A 16497-nucleotide genomic window follows, 5' to 3' on the forward strand; every position below is an offset into this window, starting at 1 on the left:
ATGCATGCATTTATAGGAAAACACAGACCTTTTGTTATAGCAGCTTATAATGCAGAGACACTTTACCATGCGATGCAACTCTACATCATTCTTGAAAGCATGGAGTTCAGAACGCAGATTACCATTTTATTGCACATTGGTGAGTTGACCTCATTTGTTGAAGTCATAGAGTCCAAGTCTTCAAAAATGCATTGAATTAGAATGTGAGAAATTGAAACTGAAGACACTACTGATGCTTTTTTTCACTCCCAGAGTACAGTATTTCATTTTTGGATAGATGATGCACTAGTAGATGTAACATAATGGAAGCACGTCTGAAATATCCACTTTGGTCACATTTGTTACTGAGGAAGAATACAATTCTGACTCTGAAGATAACTAGATTCTGACTATACATCTTATTGTTGGGTGTAATGTGAGTTAGAATAATTACGCCGGAGGGCTAGATGCTAGATAATGAACTGTGACAGTGAAAGTCCTCCATAATGACTGATGAGTATTTAGGGGATTGTTGTTAAGAACACAGATGTGGAGATACAGATGCATCATATTTACGGTATACGTTGGCGCACACACACACACACACACACACACACACACACACACACACACACACACACACACACACACACACACACACAGACATGTAATCATGGATCGTTTGGATAAATATTCATATGAAGTCTGTTCTGTCTTTATCTCTCTCTCAGACATAGGCAGCACACACTGTACAACAAACCACTTTTATCTACATACAGTATGTTTCTCCCCATCAAGAGCAGTTACTCCAAGATGGACACTTATACACTACCCCGTTCGTTATATTGATCCATGCTTACACAAGCATTAGCACTCACTTAGAATGAGAGGCATGTCCTTACCCAAACATAGAAGCGCAGTGAATGAATACATCCATACAAATGCACACACAACCACACACTAACACACAAACTTCTCAGGATAAAAACACATGCGTCTGCTTTTGGCTGGCAGATTCTTCCAAAATGAATCGGAGCGTGTAGCAGCTGATGTATTCATCCAGTGTGTGTGGTTTAACGAGGTCTGCTCCATCTCGTCATAAATCATATTAATAAAATGAGCATCCAATTGATTTTTTTTTTGTTTTTTTTGTTTTAAAACATCCCAGTGCATTATTTGATATCTGATTAAATGATCCCCACACAGACAGACACACAGAGAAGTCATGAAACGGCTTTTCCTTTTTAAAGTCTTTATTCATCTGCGTAGAAAAAAAGACAAGAGACAAATAAATGGAATAGCGTTTTGCACCCATTTTTATGTTTATACATAAGAGTGCTTTCATTATCACATCTGAGGGTGACATTTTTAAAGGAAAAGGATTTCTACACAGAATGAACGGAAGATTCAGTGCTCTTTAAAAAAAGAAGAAAAAGAAAAACAAAGGCAGACATCAAAAATGAAAAACACATTGGAGCTGTTCCAATATTACTGGTGCACAGTAACACAGGCTGGAAAAGAGAAGCTACTGAAAGTAAGAATGGGTTTCAACTCTTACAGGCTATATCTAAATCACGCCTCCCCAGCTTCCCCTCTACAGCCTCACTCTTTATTTTTTTCTCTCTACCCTCTCCTCTTCCTCTTTTAATCTCTGGCTGTTTGTTAGCGTTTTCCTTTGAAGTTGCTCTCCCCTTAAAGTGTATTAGTGGGGTCAGTGAGAGGCAGTCAGAAAGCAGGTGCCGTGTTGTTGGTTCGTGTGTTCGTGTTCAACTGCACAGTGTAGTGGTCAGGCTGTGATTCCTGTTAACAGAACTGTGTCTATGCTGTGCTGAGGCTTATAAAACTAGACAACCAGAGTCTACTAATGTACTTTACCTCCCAGAATGCCTCAGATCAAGTTTGAAATTTCAGTTGTTTTAATTATGTGTTACATTTGACTTTGGCTGCAACGTAAAATACTAAAAATTAAAAATCCCTCTTCCAGGGTGGGATACCATGAGATGATCCAATTTTGAGGGACTGCAAATAATTATTTCATTATCGATTAATCTGCCACTTAATTTTTTTCAATTTATCAATGAATCATTTGGTCTATAAAATATCAGAAAATTGTGAAAAATATCACAATTTAAATGTCACAATTTCCTGCCCTGGGTTATGTCTTTAAATTGCTTGTTTCATCCGCCTGAAAAAATTCAGTTTACTATCCCATAAGATTAAGAAATGCAGCAAATACTCTCAATTAGGAAGCTGAAACAAGGAAAATGCTTAGAAAATTAAATTTAATTAATAAAATTGTTGCAGATTAAATTTCTGCCAATTCATTTAAACTACTAATCGTTTCAGCTCTACAAATTTGTTAGTTGTCAGATATTTTGCTGTACCCTGGAAGCTCTCATTTTAATATTTCTGATTTTTATTAGGCCATTGTGTTACAAATAAACAAACACATGAAGTGCTATAATTTGTCAGGTGTTTAATTGACTGTATTATCCAAAAGCACCAGTACTCTATGGTAATTTTATCTATAATCAGTTACCCAATCAATATATTGCAAGTACTATATAAAATTACATATACCGTGATAAGCAGTTTTACCCATATTGCCCACTCGTACCGTCTTATATATTGAACTTTCCCTTAAATACCAATAAAAACAGTGACAATTTTTTTATTAAGATTGAAAATATGTATTGTGATGAGTGAATTTTTGCAAACAGTGATTAGACCACAGTAGTTCTGACTTCCACCAAAAGATTATTAGCTGCTAAAATGTTTTATTTAAATTTTCATTTTCATTTAAAAAAAATTAACCAGCCTCTAGAAGATAATGGGTTACTATTAAAAGATATATGAATAGGGTTCTCGCTCTTCATTTGCAAAGGTAATTTAATAATGAGACCAGACCACAAAAGATACTGGGTACATGCAGTACCTTTTCTAAATTCTGCGAGGAAGATGTTCAACAGCCGTTCTTCTGAGCTAGTCGTTTGTCCTGTGGTCTTGGCAATCATTTTACTTTTTTGTTTTTTCTCTGATTGTCTTACCATGCCTCTTTTCCTCATGTTGTCGTACCAACATTTCTGAAATCATGAAATGTGGCGTGTAAAGGGGTCCTCGTTTTAATGAAGATTTGGGATACATGAGGTGGAAGCTCCCCAAACATTTTCTTTAATGAGTCTTTGACTTGTAATAATCTCAGGCAACTGAAAACATCAGTCCTTGAAGGAAGTGTTGAGCTTGTTGCTTGCTGAGTGCAGTAATGGATACCCTGTGGGTAAAACTTGAGCCATTTTTGGATGATGATGTTACATTATTCCAGTTGTCACTCCTCTTCTTTATCCAGCCTGCGCTCTCCTCGATCCCCCATCTTCCTTTCCTTTTGTCTGCTTTTTTACCTCCTCCCGCTGCATTTGACACGCGCCCTTTTTTCACTTTTCTTTCTTTTTTCCTTGCCCTTCCTGTCCTCGCTCTCTGCCTTAAGCCAACACACCTCTCTCAGCATCCCTATGCCCAAAACGGCACCCTTCTCTCTCTCCCCATGTATTCTTTTATGTTCTCCCCTTCTATCCATCCATCTATCCACCACCCCCCACTCTCTTGCTGTCTCTGTCTCCCCCTCTCATTAGTCTTCCCATGCTGTGGTTTGTGTCTCCCGTCTCTGTCAGAACTGTTATCACTGCTGTCAGCTCCCTTGACGAGAACAAAGTCGTCCTCTGCTCACGGCACCACAAAAGACATGAGAGAAATAAAAGGAAAGAGCCTCTGCCAAAAAAAAAGAAGAGGCGGAAAGGAGTAAAAATTAAAAAGCAGGGGAGTAAACCAGAGGAAAGGAGGGGGCTAGGAACACATCTTTTCATGTCAACTATGATGCATTGTCATCTGTGGGTTATAACAACCATTGATTTCTCCCTCTGTCATCCCTTTTTATCTATACAGCACAGAGCTTACAGTTGGTAGGAAGATATGAGAGCTATATCTATACACATCAAGTGCCTTTTCCTCATATTATAAATATATCTCCTGCTAAATCGGCTAAGCCTAGTATATCAACCTCAAATAAGTTACTGTGTATTATTATGAGCTGAGAAGAACAGTAGGTTTGAAAGACACTGAGATATCCAAAAGAGAAAATGTAACCATTTATAACTATAAGTAGCGCTGAAAGAAGGGCCTACTGTATAACGTATTATACAGTAGCAGAGTATAGTAGGACTGTTACTTCTGTCACTCAATAGCAATGTCCAATCAACATAGCTGAAATCAGTCTTTTCTACTTAGCAAACCAATCATAATTGAACCAGCAGAGGCACAGAGGGTACTTTGGAAACCAAGGACAAAATGGCCACCAGCCAAGGGTCGTCATCCTTAGAAATGGCGCCTGGCATTCGTGGCTCAGGGAGTGTGTCCCTGTATCATCACGTGTAGGCATAATCTATGTCGGGGATGCCACCCTCTCTGTAGCCACGGTTGGTACCATAAGTGACATGATGGTGGCTGGTTTGGCTGAGGATGGTGCCGTTGAGGCTGCCAGCTCCATGGGTGCTCCGGTAGGTCCCGTTAGCTTGGGAGGAAGAGGAAGAGGAGGGGAAAATGGTGTGGATGTAGGTGACATCCTCCAGCTTCGGCTGAAGTGGCTGATGGGCCATAGCTGTCATCTGAAACCCTGCAGGAGGGGCCCTGATCTCTAAGATGGAAGTGTCTTTCTTGGTGCCTGACTCTACATAGTCATCAAAATGTTTTCCACCCCGGCCTCTGCTGTATGAGCCTGAGTCCCCGGACATGTAACCTGCTCTCTGTCCATACCAGCAGAAGATGCCAAATATTAACAATAGGCTTACCAATGCTGTGGCACCCCCTATGATCCCAGCCAATGGCAGGGCTGTTAGCTCTGAGTCCTGTCCATCTTTATCTGACCCCTCCCCTCCTGAGCTGACCAGAGCTTCTCCAGTCTCTATCTGAGCACAGGCCGGAGCCAAGTCTTTATTGTCCGTGTCCATGCTGCCAGCTCGAGATGAACCCATGCTAGAACCCCCAAAGGAGGGCTCCTGTCGTAGTGGCAGCAGGCAGATGAGGTAATGTGAGCGTGGGGTGAGCTGGGTAAGGAGGTACTGTCTTCTCTCTCCAGGAACCAAAGTCTCTGTTATTGAACCAAGAGCTGCACTGCTACCCAACCTCAGCCATGACAAGCGAAAGGAGGGTGCCGGCTGTGGGCACAGCCAACTGACCAGTACACTGTCCGAAGAGAGAGGTTTTACAGTCAGCTCCAAGGCCTCTCCAGATACCTGTCCCCCTTCACTGGGAGGCAGAGGCATAACAAGGCCTGGCCGCTTGGCTCGCAGGGTAAAGAGGGAACCCTGTGTGGGGACCAACAGAGAGGTAGTGGTGGTGCTGCCATGGGGGACTGAAGCCACTGCTTGGCCCCCTCCAACACCATCTTCACCTCCTCCTTCTTTTTCTGCTGGGTTCACTCCGAGTCCAGTACTTGGACCAGCAGGGGAGCCTTCACACTGCTCAATCAGGGAGGTTAGGTCTCTCAGGGTCTGGCCCCTTACAGGCTCAGGCCCCTGACAGGTCAGACCTCTGACTGTCACTGCTGCCCCCCGGCCGTGCAGCCAGGCATGGAGCCAGCGAAGGTTGCAGCCGCAGTACCAGGGGTTTCCCCGCAACAGTAACATCTCCAGGCTTTCTGTGTCCTTCAGAAGTCCTCGGGGGAGAGTGGTCAGATTGTTCCCTGACAGGTCCAGCCTCTGTAGCCGCCGCATCCCATCCAGCGCCCCCCTTGGTATGTGGGTCATTCCATTGTCTTGCAAATGGAGTCGTATTAGGTGAGCTGATGGCAGGTTGACAGGTGGTGACTGCAGGGCATTCCTCACAAGTGACAGCTCAGTCAGGTTGGAGAGACGGGAAAAGGTGTCGTCTGCAATGCGTGTGTTGGCCAACAGGTTCCCATCCAGGACCAAACGTCGCAGTGAGGCGAGCCCCCGGAAGGCATGTGTGGGGATGGTGCTAATTCTATTGTCGTCTAGTCGCAACTCTTCCAAGGAAGCTGGCAAGCCTGCAGGGATGCTTGACAGGTGGTTCCGAGACAGAAACAGCAGTCGAAGCCGTGGAGTCCCAGAAAAAGCTCTCTCCTGGATGCTAACTGTAGATATAGAGTTATCATCCAGGTGTAAACGTTCTAGTAATGGTAATTTGGCCAGAGCTGACCGCGGTAACGTTCGTATATTATTATCCTGCAAATGGAGCTCCCGTAACGAAGGCGGCAGATGTATAGGGAATTCATCCAACTGGTTGGCATACAAGTAAATCACTCGTATAGAAGTGCTGCGTTCCAGTGACGGAGGCAGCCCGGCGTTACTCAGCCGGTTGCTCTGCAAGTAGAGGATGGCAGCCGTTAACGGTAGTGGAGGAATTATGCTGAGGCCACGGTCGTTGCAGTAGACAAAACCCTCATCACAGCGGCAGACTGAGGGACAAACAATGCCCTCATCTCCCTCGCCCGTCTCCATGGCAATTGCCGCTGCCGCCAGTTCCAGCACCTCAGCCAATAAGGTGAGGCACAGGAGAAGCAGAAAAAGCCAATCCCGGAGCTCAGCAAGACTCTCAGCTGCCATGTTGGTACACAGCTCCTTATTGAAAGAGAAGAAATGGGAAACTGGATTAAAACAAGTACAAAGGCAGTAATTCACTGATTCTAAAATCAAAGCGGTTTCTCATTACATTCAAAAGAGAAAGTAGAAAAAGTTTTTGGCAAAAGGACAGAAGTTTTAGATAAATATAGTTCAGGAAAATCCACACAGTTAACCTCTTTCTCTAAAATTGCCTGATTAAAGTGCTGTATTTTCTAACTGCTGTTAACTGTAAAAATTACTTTTATCTCTAAAGTGAAGAAGATTTGCCGATTGAAAAGTCAGATGTAATTTAGAAGGCCTGTCAACTATTATGTGGGTCAGCGCGACCAAGCAGAAGACAAATGGACATTTAGAGGCAGAGAGCGTAATGAGGGCTGGAGTGAGTGAGCAAGAAAGATTACAAGAATCAGAGAGGGCAAACTGACAACAGAGATGGAGAAAATTGGACAGTGACAGTTGCATGGAAAGAAAATAAGTGAGGAAGAATTTTTTCCGGGGAGATTAACTGAAATGGAGTGAGTGACATGAAACTAAAATGGAGGCGAGATCGGGGAGAAGGAAATCAGATTAATTGCCCACAGTGCTGTTGATAGCTTTGAAGACAACAGAAGTACTAAACTTGTTGTGACTGCACTATATCTGACCCTCAAATGAAATTATAAAGAAATACATGTGACTTGAAATAGAAAAGCAGACATTCAGAGGTTCCTGACTGTAAATTCAGAAACCCATGGCATCTGTGTGAGGTTATGACCAAAGCCCACACTGAGAACTGCACACACAAATAAGTAAACAGACAGAGCACAAAGCTTTCACATACAGAACAGTCTCAGTACAAGCTGACATGTGTAATGCATGATTTCTCTTGTTATGTTCGTGAAATTTTGTATAAATTATTCACTAAAGCGATCCTGAAATCCCCAGAAATTTTTCAGCGAGATGTTTTACAGAGAAGCATTTTTCTGCAACATTAATACGTTCTTCGGTCGACGTTACATGCCTTGTCTCCCAGTGAATCCCTGACACCAACATCAATAACATTAATTTACAATTCAGATAAAATGATCTCTGTGCACTCACATTCACCATGTACTATTTATAGAATATGAATAATATACAGTGGTGAAAGTTGTGGAAATTACATTTGAGGCACACTCTTGTTTGAATCCTTTCTTTTGGGTAGCCTGAGGCTGTAAAATGTGCCCTGACATCGAATGCCTGACATGATTTGACAGCACATTTGACAAACAAATCCTCTAAAGGCAAGTGTTTTTTTCTCCCCTTCTGTACATGCATGCATGTGTATGTGTGTGTGCGTGCGTGTGTGTGTTCATATGTGAACTCAGTGCTAGATGCAAAATTGCCCCTTGGCTGCAGTCAAAATCCATGCAAAGCAAACAAGAGATGGCAACAATAGAAGAGATGGAGGGGGGTGGCAGGGTGGGGGGGTGGTGGTGGGCGAGGAGACAGATGGAGAGTTGGACAGTCGGTCGGAGGAAAAGAGGGGAATTAGTTTCTGGCAGGGAAGACTCAAGTCACTATCAGCTGAGTTTGCTGCAAAAAGAATGGTTCCAGAGATTGGTTGGGTGTTGTTTTTTCTGTGTGTAGGTATAAAAATAGCTACACTTTGTGTACCTGTAAGTGTGTGTGTGTGTGTGTGTGTGTGTGTGTGTGTGTGTGTGTGTGTGTGTGTGTGTGTGTGTGTGTGTGTGTGTGTGTGTGTGTGTGTGTGTGTGTGTGTGTGTGTCTGTGTCTGTGTCTGTGTGTTTGAAAAGAGATCTGTATCAACAACAACAAGCCCCTGTCTCAGCTTGACACAGGCAGTATTTGATATGTAAGGGTGAAAAAGAGTGTGTGCCACACAGTATGGCATGGACCCAGAATATTTTTCTCTTTTCTTAATGGTATTTTTTTAAGTTTAAATTGAACTATTTCCAAGCGTTACCAGCATTTGAGAGACAGAAAAAGTAAGGGTGAGGGACACATGCACACAAGAGGGGGAGTGTCAAGGTAGGAGCTGAGACCATATTGGGAATGCTCTATGAATATCAACTAGCATATGCTTCGGTGCCACACTGTCCCCGCTTCCCTTTCAGAAATATCCTCTTGGCACAAACCTCTATGTGTGTTTTTGCCTACATGCCACGGTTTCCTATTAACACATCCTCTTAATGATCCTTAGATTTTGTCCTCTCCCCTCCCTGGCTCGTTCTCTCACTCTTTCCAACTGTCGCTCTGTTACGGCTCTCTCTGCCATCTCTCTCTGCATCTTTATCTTTCATGCCATCTATCTCTCCCATCCGCCCACCATCACCTCCTCCCCTTTATAATCTTTCATCATATCCATTCTCAGGTTTGTTTATGTTAGTGTCCATGCAGTTGTCATCCTCCTCTCGTCCCCCATCTCTCTCTCTCTCGTAGAGGAAAGCTGTGGTTCAGTCCTCCTGCCCAGACCTCCTCTCCTCTCCTCTCCTCTCCTCTATGGTGGCTTAGATCCTCTCTTTCATTTAGATGCAGCAGACCCCCCCCCCCAAAAAAAAAAAAAAAACACTCTCTTTCTCACTCTCTCTTGGCCTCAGCATTCTTGCCTCCACGTTCGGCTTCCTCTCCCTTTGTGCCGTTCTTTTTCCTCCTAACATTTCAATCATGCTCTGAAATAAAAGGCTTTGTTGGAGCTCAGAGCCAGTGTGTGTTTGAGTTTTCTTCCTATCATGTAGGTGAAAGTAAGATGTAAGTGTGTTGTTCTCAGTGAATGCAGGGAGTGAGGGAGTGAGTGAGTGAGTGAGTGAGTGAGGTCTGATCGACCCAGGGCGATTGCCGAGGGCTTGCTAACCTGTTCAGTGTCTTTGCCTTTCACGTCCACCGCAGCTTTGTTTTTCCTGATTCAAGGATTTGTGGAGAGGAGTATTAGTGTCTTTATATGTGTGATTGAGGATGTTGCTGTGGATCTGTGTGTGTCTAAGCACAGTTTCCCAGGCTTCTTTGAATAGTTCAGAAGTGTAGCCTCGTTCCTTGGGGCCGTTGAATCTTCCTCAGCTTGGGTGAATGATGATAGGGATGATGATAGCCTGTACTCCAGGGCTCCACAAGTAGCAACACCAGCATGGCTCAAAGCCGCCTCGGCATCCACATTTGTGTGTTGTGCGTGTGTCCTACTGCCAAGCTCTCTCTCTCTCTCTCTCTCTCTCTCTGGGCAAGGGGCTTTTAGGCCTGCCAACTCAAGTCATCTTCAATGATTGTCCAGAGGCCTAATTCTGAAACAACCCCTCCACACCCAAAAGCTAGAGTTTGGCAGAAAGTCAGAAGATGGTTAAGGGCTCAAGGGTCCTTCTTGGAAGTTAAAAGCAATCCTGGATATTCATGCAAGCAGTGGGTCATGCAAAAATAGTACTGTGACGTGCTACACTTGCTTTGAATTGCCAGGTAGTTGTCTTAATTAATGAGCTGTGGGATGAGAATAAGTGAGATTTCCGCAGGGCACAAAAATCCAGCAAAAAGTCCTTGGGAAAATTTCATCTGTTATTATTGGTTGTATTATGACAAATATTACGACATAAATTTCACAGTTCAGTATGATTGTAGAATACACGCTGCAAGAGTTGGATTCCCTCTCGGTTTCAGCCGCTCTCTCCTCTGTTAAATGTTTGATCGCTCCCTTTTCAGTTCACACAGATCGTCTTCAGAGGCAGCACAGCCAGATGACAGTGTGTACTGTATGTAGTCCACTCTAAGGAGTGCTGTGATGGCCACTCGCGTGGCTCAGTGTGAAAAGTTCTACCACTGTCGAGTAGAAAAGGACTGCCGTCTGTTATCCTAAAGGTAGACTTCAGTGGTGTTCGCTTCAGCAGGTGAGCTGGCTGAGTGTTAGCGAGCACGAACCTGAAAAAAGAGCAAAGACAAGTACTTTCTTAGAATTTTCGTTTGGGATTTAGAAAGGATTGAAGGCAAGCGATTAGGTACATAATACGCTCTACAATTTTTTTTGTCATATGGCTGTATGTTGTCCACAAAAAGTAATGGATTTGTTATTGGAATCAGTTGCATGAAGTGGAAAAATATTGTCGATTATATTAAACTGCTGGTGCTGATGGAACAGATTTATTTCTATTGCTAAGTTTTAGCTCATGATTTGTTGATTACTGTTTTTACCTAGTTGTCAAAATCTAGTAGGACTGTTTTACTGGAGTGAAAGGGCTGTCAGTTATTGTTTCACAATTTAACATGCAATTGTCCTAATAAAAACATGGCTTGGTAAATATACTTTAAACAGAGTTACAGAATGGCATGATGAGGATGCATGAAAATCGTCCAGTGTGTCAGTCCCCGGTTAGTTTATCAACTTCTCCAGTTTAGGGAAGGATTAAAATGAAACTGTCAGATGTAGCATTTCTTACTGCGGGGGTCTCAAGATTTCTGGCTCATCACCACCCACTTGTGTCTTTGCATCTCCGGCTGAATGCATAATACAGCATTTTAAACTTTTAAGCAAAGATTGGACTTTCATATGCTGATCCTTAACTGTAAACAATTAAATACAAATTCTACAGATAAATACACAAGTTACATTTTTTCTTGTGCCATGAATTATCTTGGTGACACCTAAAATGATCCCACAGTGGGTGCTGAGTCAAGTTTGAGAACTTTTGTTTAAGAGGTTAAAAGAAACAGTGATGAAAGGCATTCTGTAGGCTGAAAGTCTTTGTATCTCCAAAGAGTCATTGTCTCTAGAATGAAGTTTTCAGATTTGTTTCCTGATAGAGAGTAGGGAATGAATTTGTGTCATGGGCCTTGGGGTCAGTAAAGTCACATTTGTTTGATCAAACTGTCAGAGAGTCAAAGAAAGGTCTCAAATTTTCACTTATGTACCAAGGTGTTAAACAGCCTCTTAGTTTAGATCCAATTTGTATCCTCTACTATTAACTCAAACCAAATTTTAGGGGTTTAATGGCAAGAAATGTAATAATGCTTCAATAGTTCAGTAATCACACATATCACGCATTACCTTACAACTTCAACTTGTATACTTTACTGCAAAAATATTCAAATATAGGCACACCAGCTTATATGTGTTTGTTGCTTAAATAAATAAAAATCTGCTTTTACTGGTCTGCATGAGTGAACTGCTTTCCCGTCCCGTCCCGTTTTTTTTAATTTTTTTTTTACATACTACAGAATACTAAAAGGTACGGGCTAAATAATTATCCCCATCAGAATGGTTATACCTTTTTAAAATTAAGTACCTCATGAAAATACTTCCTGAAGGTCAACACTGAATATGCACAACACTAAGCTCCCATTACGGTAACTCCATGGTTTATGTCTGTTTTTTTTTTTTTTTTCTTCACACAAAGCTTTGGAGCTTTCATTAACCACCACGCGCTAAGTGCCTGTATCTTGTGTGCAGAATCAAACCCCCCAGTGAACAGTGGCTTTAGAAAATATAGGGTTTTCATCAGGCATACTGAGTGTACAGAGACAGATTCATCAAGGCCATTAGCTGCTCCGCTGCTCACATGCGCCTGTTCACTTCATCCCAGAGTAAGTAGACTACATAGCCAACTGGGAAATTATCATGCAGTTTGCTTAAACACAAATAGAGACAAATAAAGCTGTCCTCATTTTCATTTTCAAAGAGCACACGCTGTAGGTGGGAAGAACTTGGTCAACAGGTTGTGGTCTGTGCTTGTATGCATCATTGAAGTGTATTTAAAAAGGCTGTAAATTGTGCACCATACAACCTAAACTCAGAGTGAGGTATGCGTATTTTTGTTTTAGGTTTGGTGTTTTTACTGGTTCCACAAATGGAAAGGACTCTGCTTAACTGGGTGTGCAGTTAAGTGTGGTAGTTATGTGGTTGCTGTGGGATGAAGTTTGGCAGTGTGTGGTGAGGTAAATTGTTACTTTTTATAAAACAGCTCCAGACTGACATCCAGTTTGTGGCATAGTAAACTGATTTATATGTGCAGAGTGCGGCTAACATGCGTAATGAAAACGGCTCGACGTGGGACAGAATGCTAAACAGACACTGTTTGCAAAATGTGCTGCATTTGTGATTGACATTTAAGGAGAAATGAGATAATGGTCTATTCAAGGACAGTGTAGATGTATAGCAATCTTTGTGTATGAACATTATTAAGTGCTACACCCATTATCATTCCACTCATTTGTAATCCATTGATTGATGTCTAATACTTCAAAATAATTAAACCCTCTTGTGTTAGTATTTTGGAGGCCAAGGCTTTTAGTGGCTTTGAAGTCAAAATCATAATTCAAATGAGGACTTATAATTGGATGTCATCAGTCATGTATTAACAATAGATGTCACCTTTAATAACGGAAACTGTCGTTTTAAAACGCGTCCCCTTAATTGGTTGCAATGTCTGGTCCAAAGCTACCCTTACACTCTGCACTAATCTTTGCCTACCGCAAGCAAAATGTCTGCATGCATTGGACAAGATTTGAATATTGAACATCAGCAGCATTTCTACAGCTCACTGCCATTGCCCATTAGACATCAATATGTGAAGCTCTCCCTGTATAATGCCGCGGCTGTCCTTAAAACTTTTTGTGATGGATTTTCAGAAGAAAGCCTAGCAAGGGGGAGTGTGATGGGGAGGAGGACAAGGAGGAAATGGGGTGCATTAGGGAGCATGTATCAGAGCAGGGATTTAGGAGGCAAAAGCTAGACACTGGTCATTTAGGGGAGGGAAGTATCTTAAAACAATGTCTGTCAGAATTTACGGAAGGTTAGAGAAAGGTACAGAACATTAGTGGCTGTTTTTAGTCATAACTGTATTTCAGTTCATTGTTGCAGCAATTGCATCACTGTTAAAAGAAATATCTCCCTTATTAATAACCAACATTTATCCAACATGAGAATATACCTGATAACCTCCAAGAAAGAGATTAAACAAAATCTGGGTGAATACATACACCTTGACATGTAGCCAGCAGTCTTTCACGGGATCACAAAGAGCTTTGAGTGCTCTTTGAGTTCATTGCATCTTTTATACAATTTCCATCCCTTTGATGTTAATAGGTGCAGTTTTTAAAAGCACGCTCATTAGAAATTTATAAAAAGTGTCTTAGCAGCACACTCATTCACATAACAGCACCTTCATTTATATTTAAATTCAACCCACATAGGTAGGCTGGTAAATGTAGGCAGTTAATATCAAAGAGAGGTCAACAACTGTATGTTATAAAGCTTCATTAGAATTCGCATATCAGGCTTTAAAATTAAAAAAAAAAAGAAAGAAAAAAAAAAGAAGAAATTACATAATCAAAATCAGTGTTTCTCATCGTAATTATATGTATTCAGAATAAGTGCAAGAGATGAGAATACACTATAGCTCAAACAATTTGTTGAATGATCAAAAACTCTTATGATCAATATTAGAATTATCCCAAGATTCACTGGTTCCATCTTCTAAAATGTGAATATTTATCAATTTTTTTATTATTCCGTGATAGCAAATTGAATATCCGTGAAATGTATGTAAATAAACACTTGTTGCAGGCCTAGAACAGACATTACGTTGCATCACTGTACAGTTGTCAGAGTTTATTTCTTGTATGTGTACAGAGCTAAATCTCAGGTGTTAGCCAACAGATGTTAAAGTCACAGTCCATTTACTTTTTTTCATGTATGCAATTATTTCATTAATGTCAGGTATCCATATATTCAGGTCCTTACAGAGGACCATCGTCAAATGAGTAACTGCTCTCAGGTAACATTAGGAAATAAAGAAAAATGTAATTCAGAGTGGTAGAGTTATTCAGTAATAAAGTGTAAAATATCTTAGTATTTTCCTTTGAATACTTAAAACTTCTATTTTTACTACAAAACAATTCCAGCATGTTTTTCCTATTTTATCACATACTACTTTTTCATAACTCTCACATCATTGGTGAGGAGTAGAAGCAGTAACAAAGAGAGCAGTTTTTTTTCCCCACAGTTTGGGCAGTTGACCCAAATAGAGTTGAGGTCAAAAATATTTTTGACTGACCCCCACTTTGCATCTTCTCTGTGTACTTATTTTTTTCTGCATAACAAAGAGCACAGAGAATGACTCATTCCTCTGGGGGACAGAAATCACTCTGCTCTTGTGAGCCAGTCAGTGAAAACTATGTGCAGCCTACAGGCACGCTACAGTATATGACTTTCACTGTGGCTTCTGTGCCGTCCAAATGCTCCCGCTATTTTGTTTTTCCCTTTCCTTTGTATAATAACAATTCGATATTACAGGCTTTTCCCTTGGTTTCTGGAGGGCTTAGGCACTATGGTGGCTTTTTTTTTGGGGGGGGGGGGCCCTCAGACATTAGAAAAAAGAAAAGAGAAACAAATATGCTCACTGATGAAGTGAGGGCTATGTCCTCAAGTAATCCTTCACATTTTTGGGAGTGATTACACTGTGCGCCATAAAAAATAGCACTGGTAAAACGAGACTTACAGTGAATGGATTTGAACTGCTATTTTCTCATCCTCCCATCTCTGACAACGTAACAGCGTTTGGCTGGATACCAACATTTTGGTTTGGTTGGCCGTCTTTAGACAGCTCACTTTCCCAGTGGACACTAGTCAGCTGAGTGAGTTACTGTAGCGAGTCACGGACATTCGTCTCACATAATTATTTTCTCTGACAGTCAGCATTTTTCAGACTGTCTTCCTGAGCTCATCACCTGTGACAGACGTAATTCTTGGCTGATTGACAGATCTTCTCCCTGTTTTATTTCTGCAGTAAAGACCTCGGGAGATGGTAAGAACTCATTTTCAGTGGTCATGAATCTATTTCGTATGTGGCAGCAGAAGATTCCACCAGCCTTCAGAAACTCTTGCAACTTAAACTGGACTAATGAAACACTTTTAAGGCTGATTAACTCTGAAAGACTCACTATAGACGGACTCGAAAACACTCACTAGCCTAGCAACATAATAAGGCTACAAATAACCTATATAATGCGACAAAAAGGCCGTGGTTACACTGGTACTCTCGCCGTTCAAAAACAATATCTGTTGTAGTGAATCAACATGCAATTGTTAAGTCCTGAAATATAGGACTACCCCAAATTTTTTAAACCTAAGTCTCAGAGAAATAATATTGTCTTATATCCAGAGATGTAGAGAACTCTCAGCAATTTTTTTCCCCCATTCATTCAGTTTAGGCGCTGCACAGAAATGCTTAGGTGCTGTGCCTAAGTCTTATCATCTTTTCTTTGCTTGAGAAAGCAGAGAAAGCAGGTAATAATACAACTGAATGAACTGCGAATATTAAAACAAATATATACAGATATGAACATGTAACGATAATGTGTCTGCATCTGAGCTCTGGGCTACAGGAGACTGCAGAATAACAATATAATACTGGCTTTGTGTTGGACACTCTTTGTTCAACACATCTGTTCAAGAAAAGTGTACAGGTGTGTAGACATATTTTTTAAGTTATTCATATTCTTACAGATTTACAGAAGGCGGTAACACATACAGAAATGTGGCAAGAGCCTTCATCTATTCGTTGTTAGTGGTCACCTTTTACAATTTACAGATGGAAGGAAGATATACAGAGGAGAGTTCGGAGACGTGCATATGAGAGGAGACGTATACAAGTAAACACACTACAGGTGTGTTTACCTGCATACGTCTTTGCCCTGACAAGAGAAAATTATGGGAATGAGACTATAGTTAATGAACCAACAAACTAAGAGTGCATTCTTTAGTGTGCCATTCTCATCACAAATAACAGGGAAAAATGAAATCTTTTGTTTTTCCAATTTCTCCTCCAGATGACCTTCTGGCTGCATTGTCAAAGATTTGAAACATTGTAGTGTGTGATGGCAGGAAAACGACAATGACTAATTTCAATTGCCATCCACCATTTTCTCC

At 41.4% G+C, this 16497-nt stretch overlaps 2 protein-coding genes across 5 annotated transcripts in view; one reads left to right on the forward strand and one right to left on the reverse strand.

Annotated features, from left to right (window-relative positions):
- The window catches only part of macrod1 (mono-ADP ribosylhydrolase 1), a 115905-nt gene that overhangs the window by 18183 nt on the left and 81225 nt on the right, over positions 1-16497 (forward strand). The window lies entirely within an intron of this gene.
- Positions 4398-6596, reverse strand: flrt1b (fibronectin leucine rich transmembrane protein 1b). The gene has a single exon (XM_040119612.1). The coding sequence runs from the start codon at positions 6594-6596 to the stop codon at positions 4398-4400; it is 2199 nt and encodes a 732-aa protein (XP_039975546.1).

The sequence above is a fragment of the Xiphias gladius genome, chromosome 23 (assembly GCF_016859285.1).
Source record: "Xiphias gladius isolate SHS-SW01 ecotype Sanya breed wild chromosome 23, ASM1685928v1, whole genome shotgun sequence".
In the NCBI taxonomy this organism is placed as follows: domain Eukaryota; kingdom Metazoa; phylum Chordata; class Actinopteri; order Istiophoriformes; family Xiphiidae; genus Xiphias; species Xiphias gladius.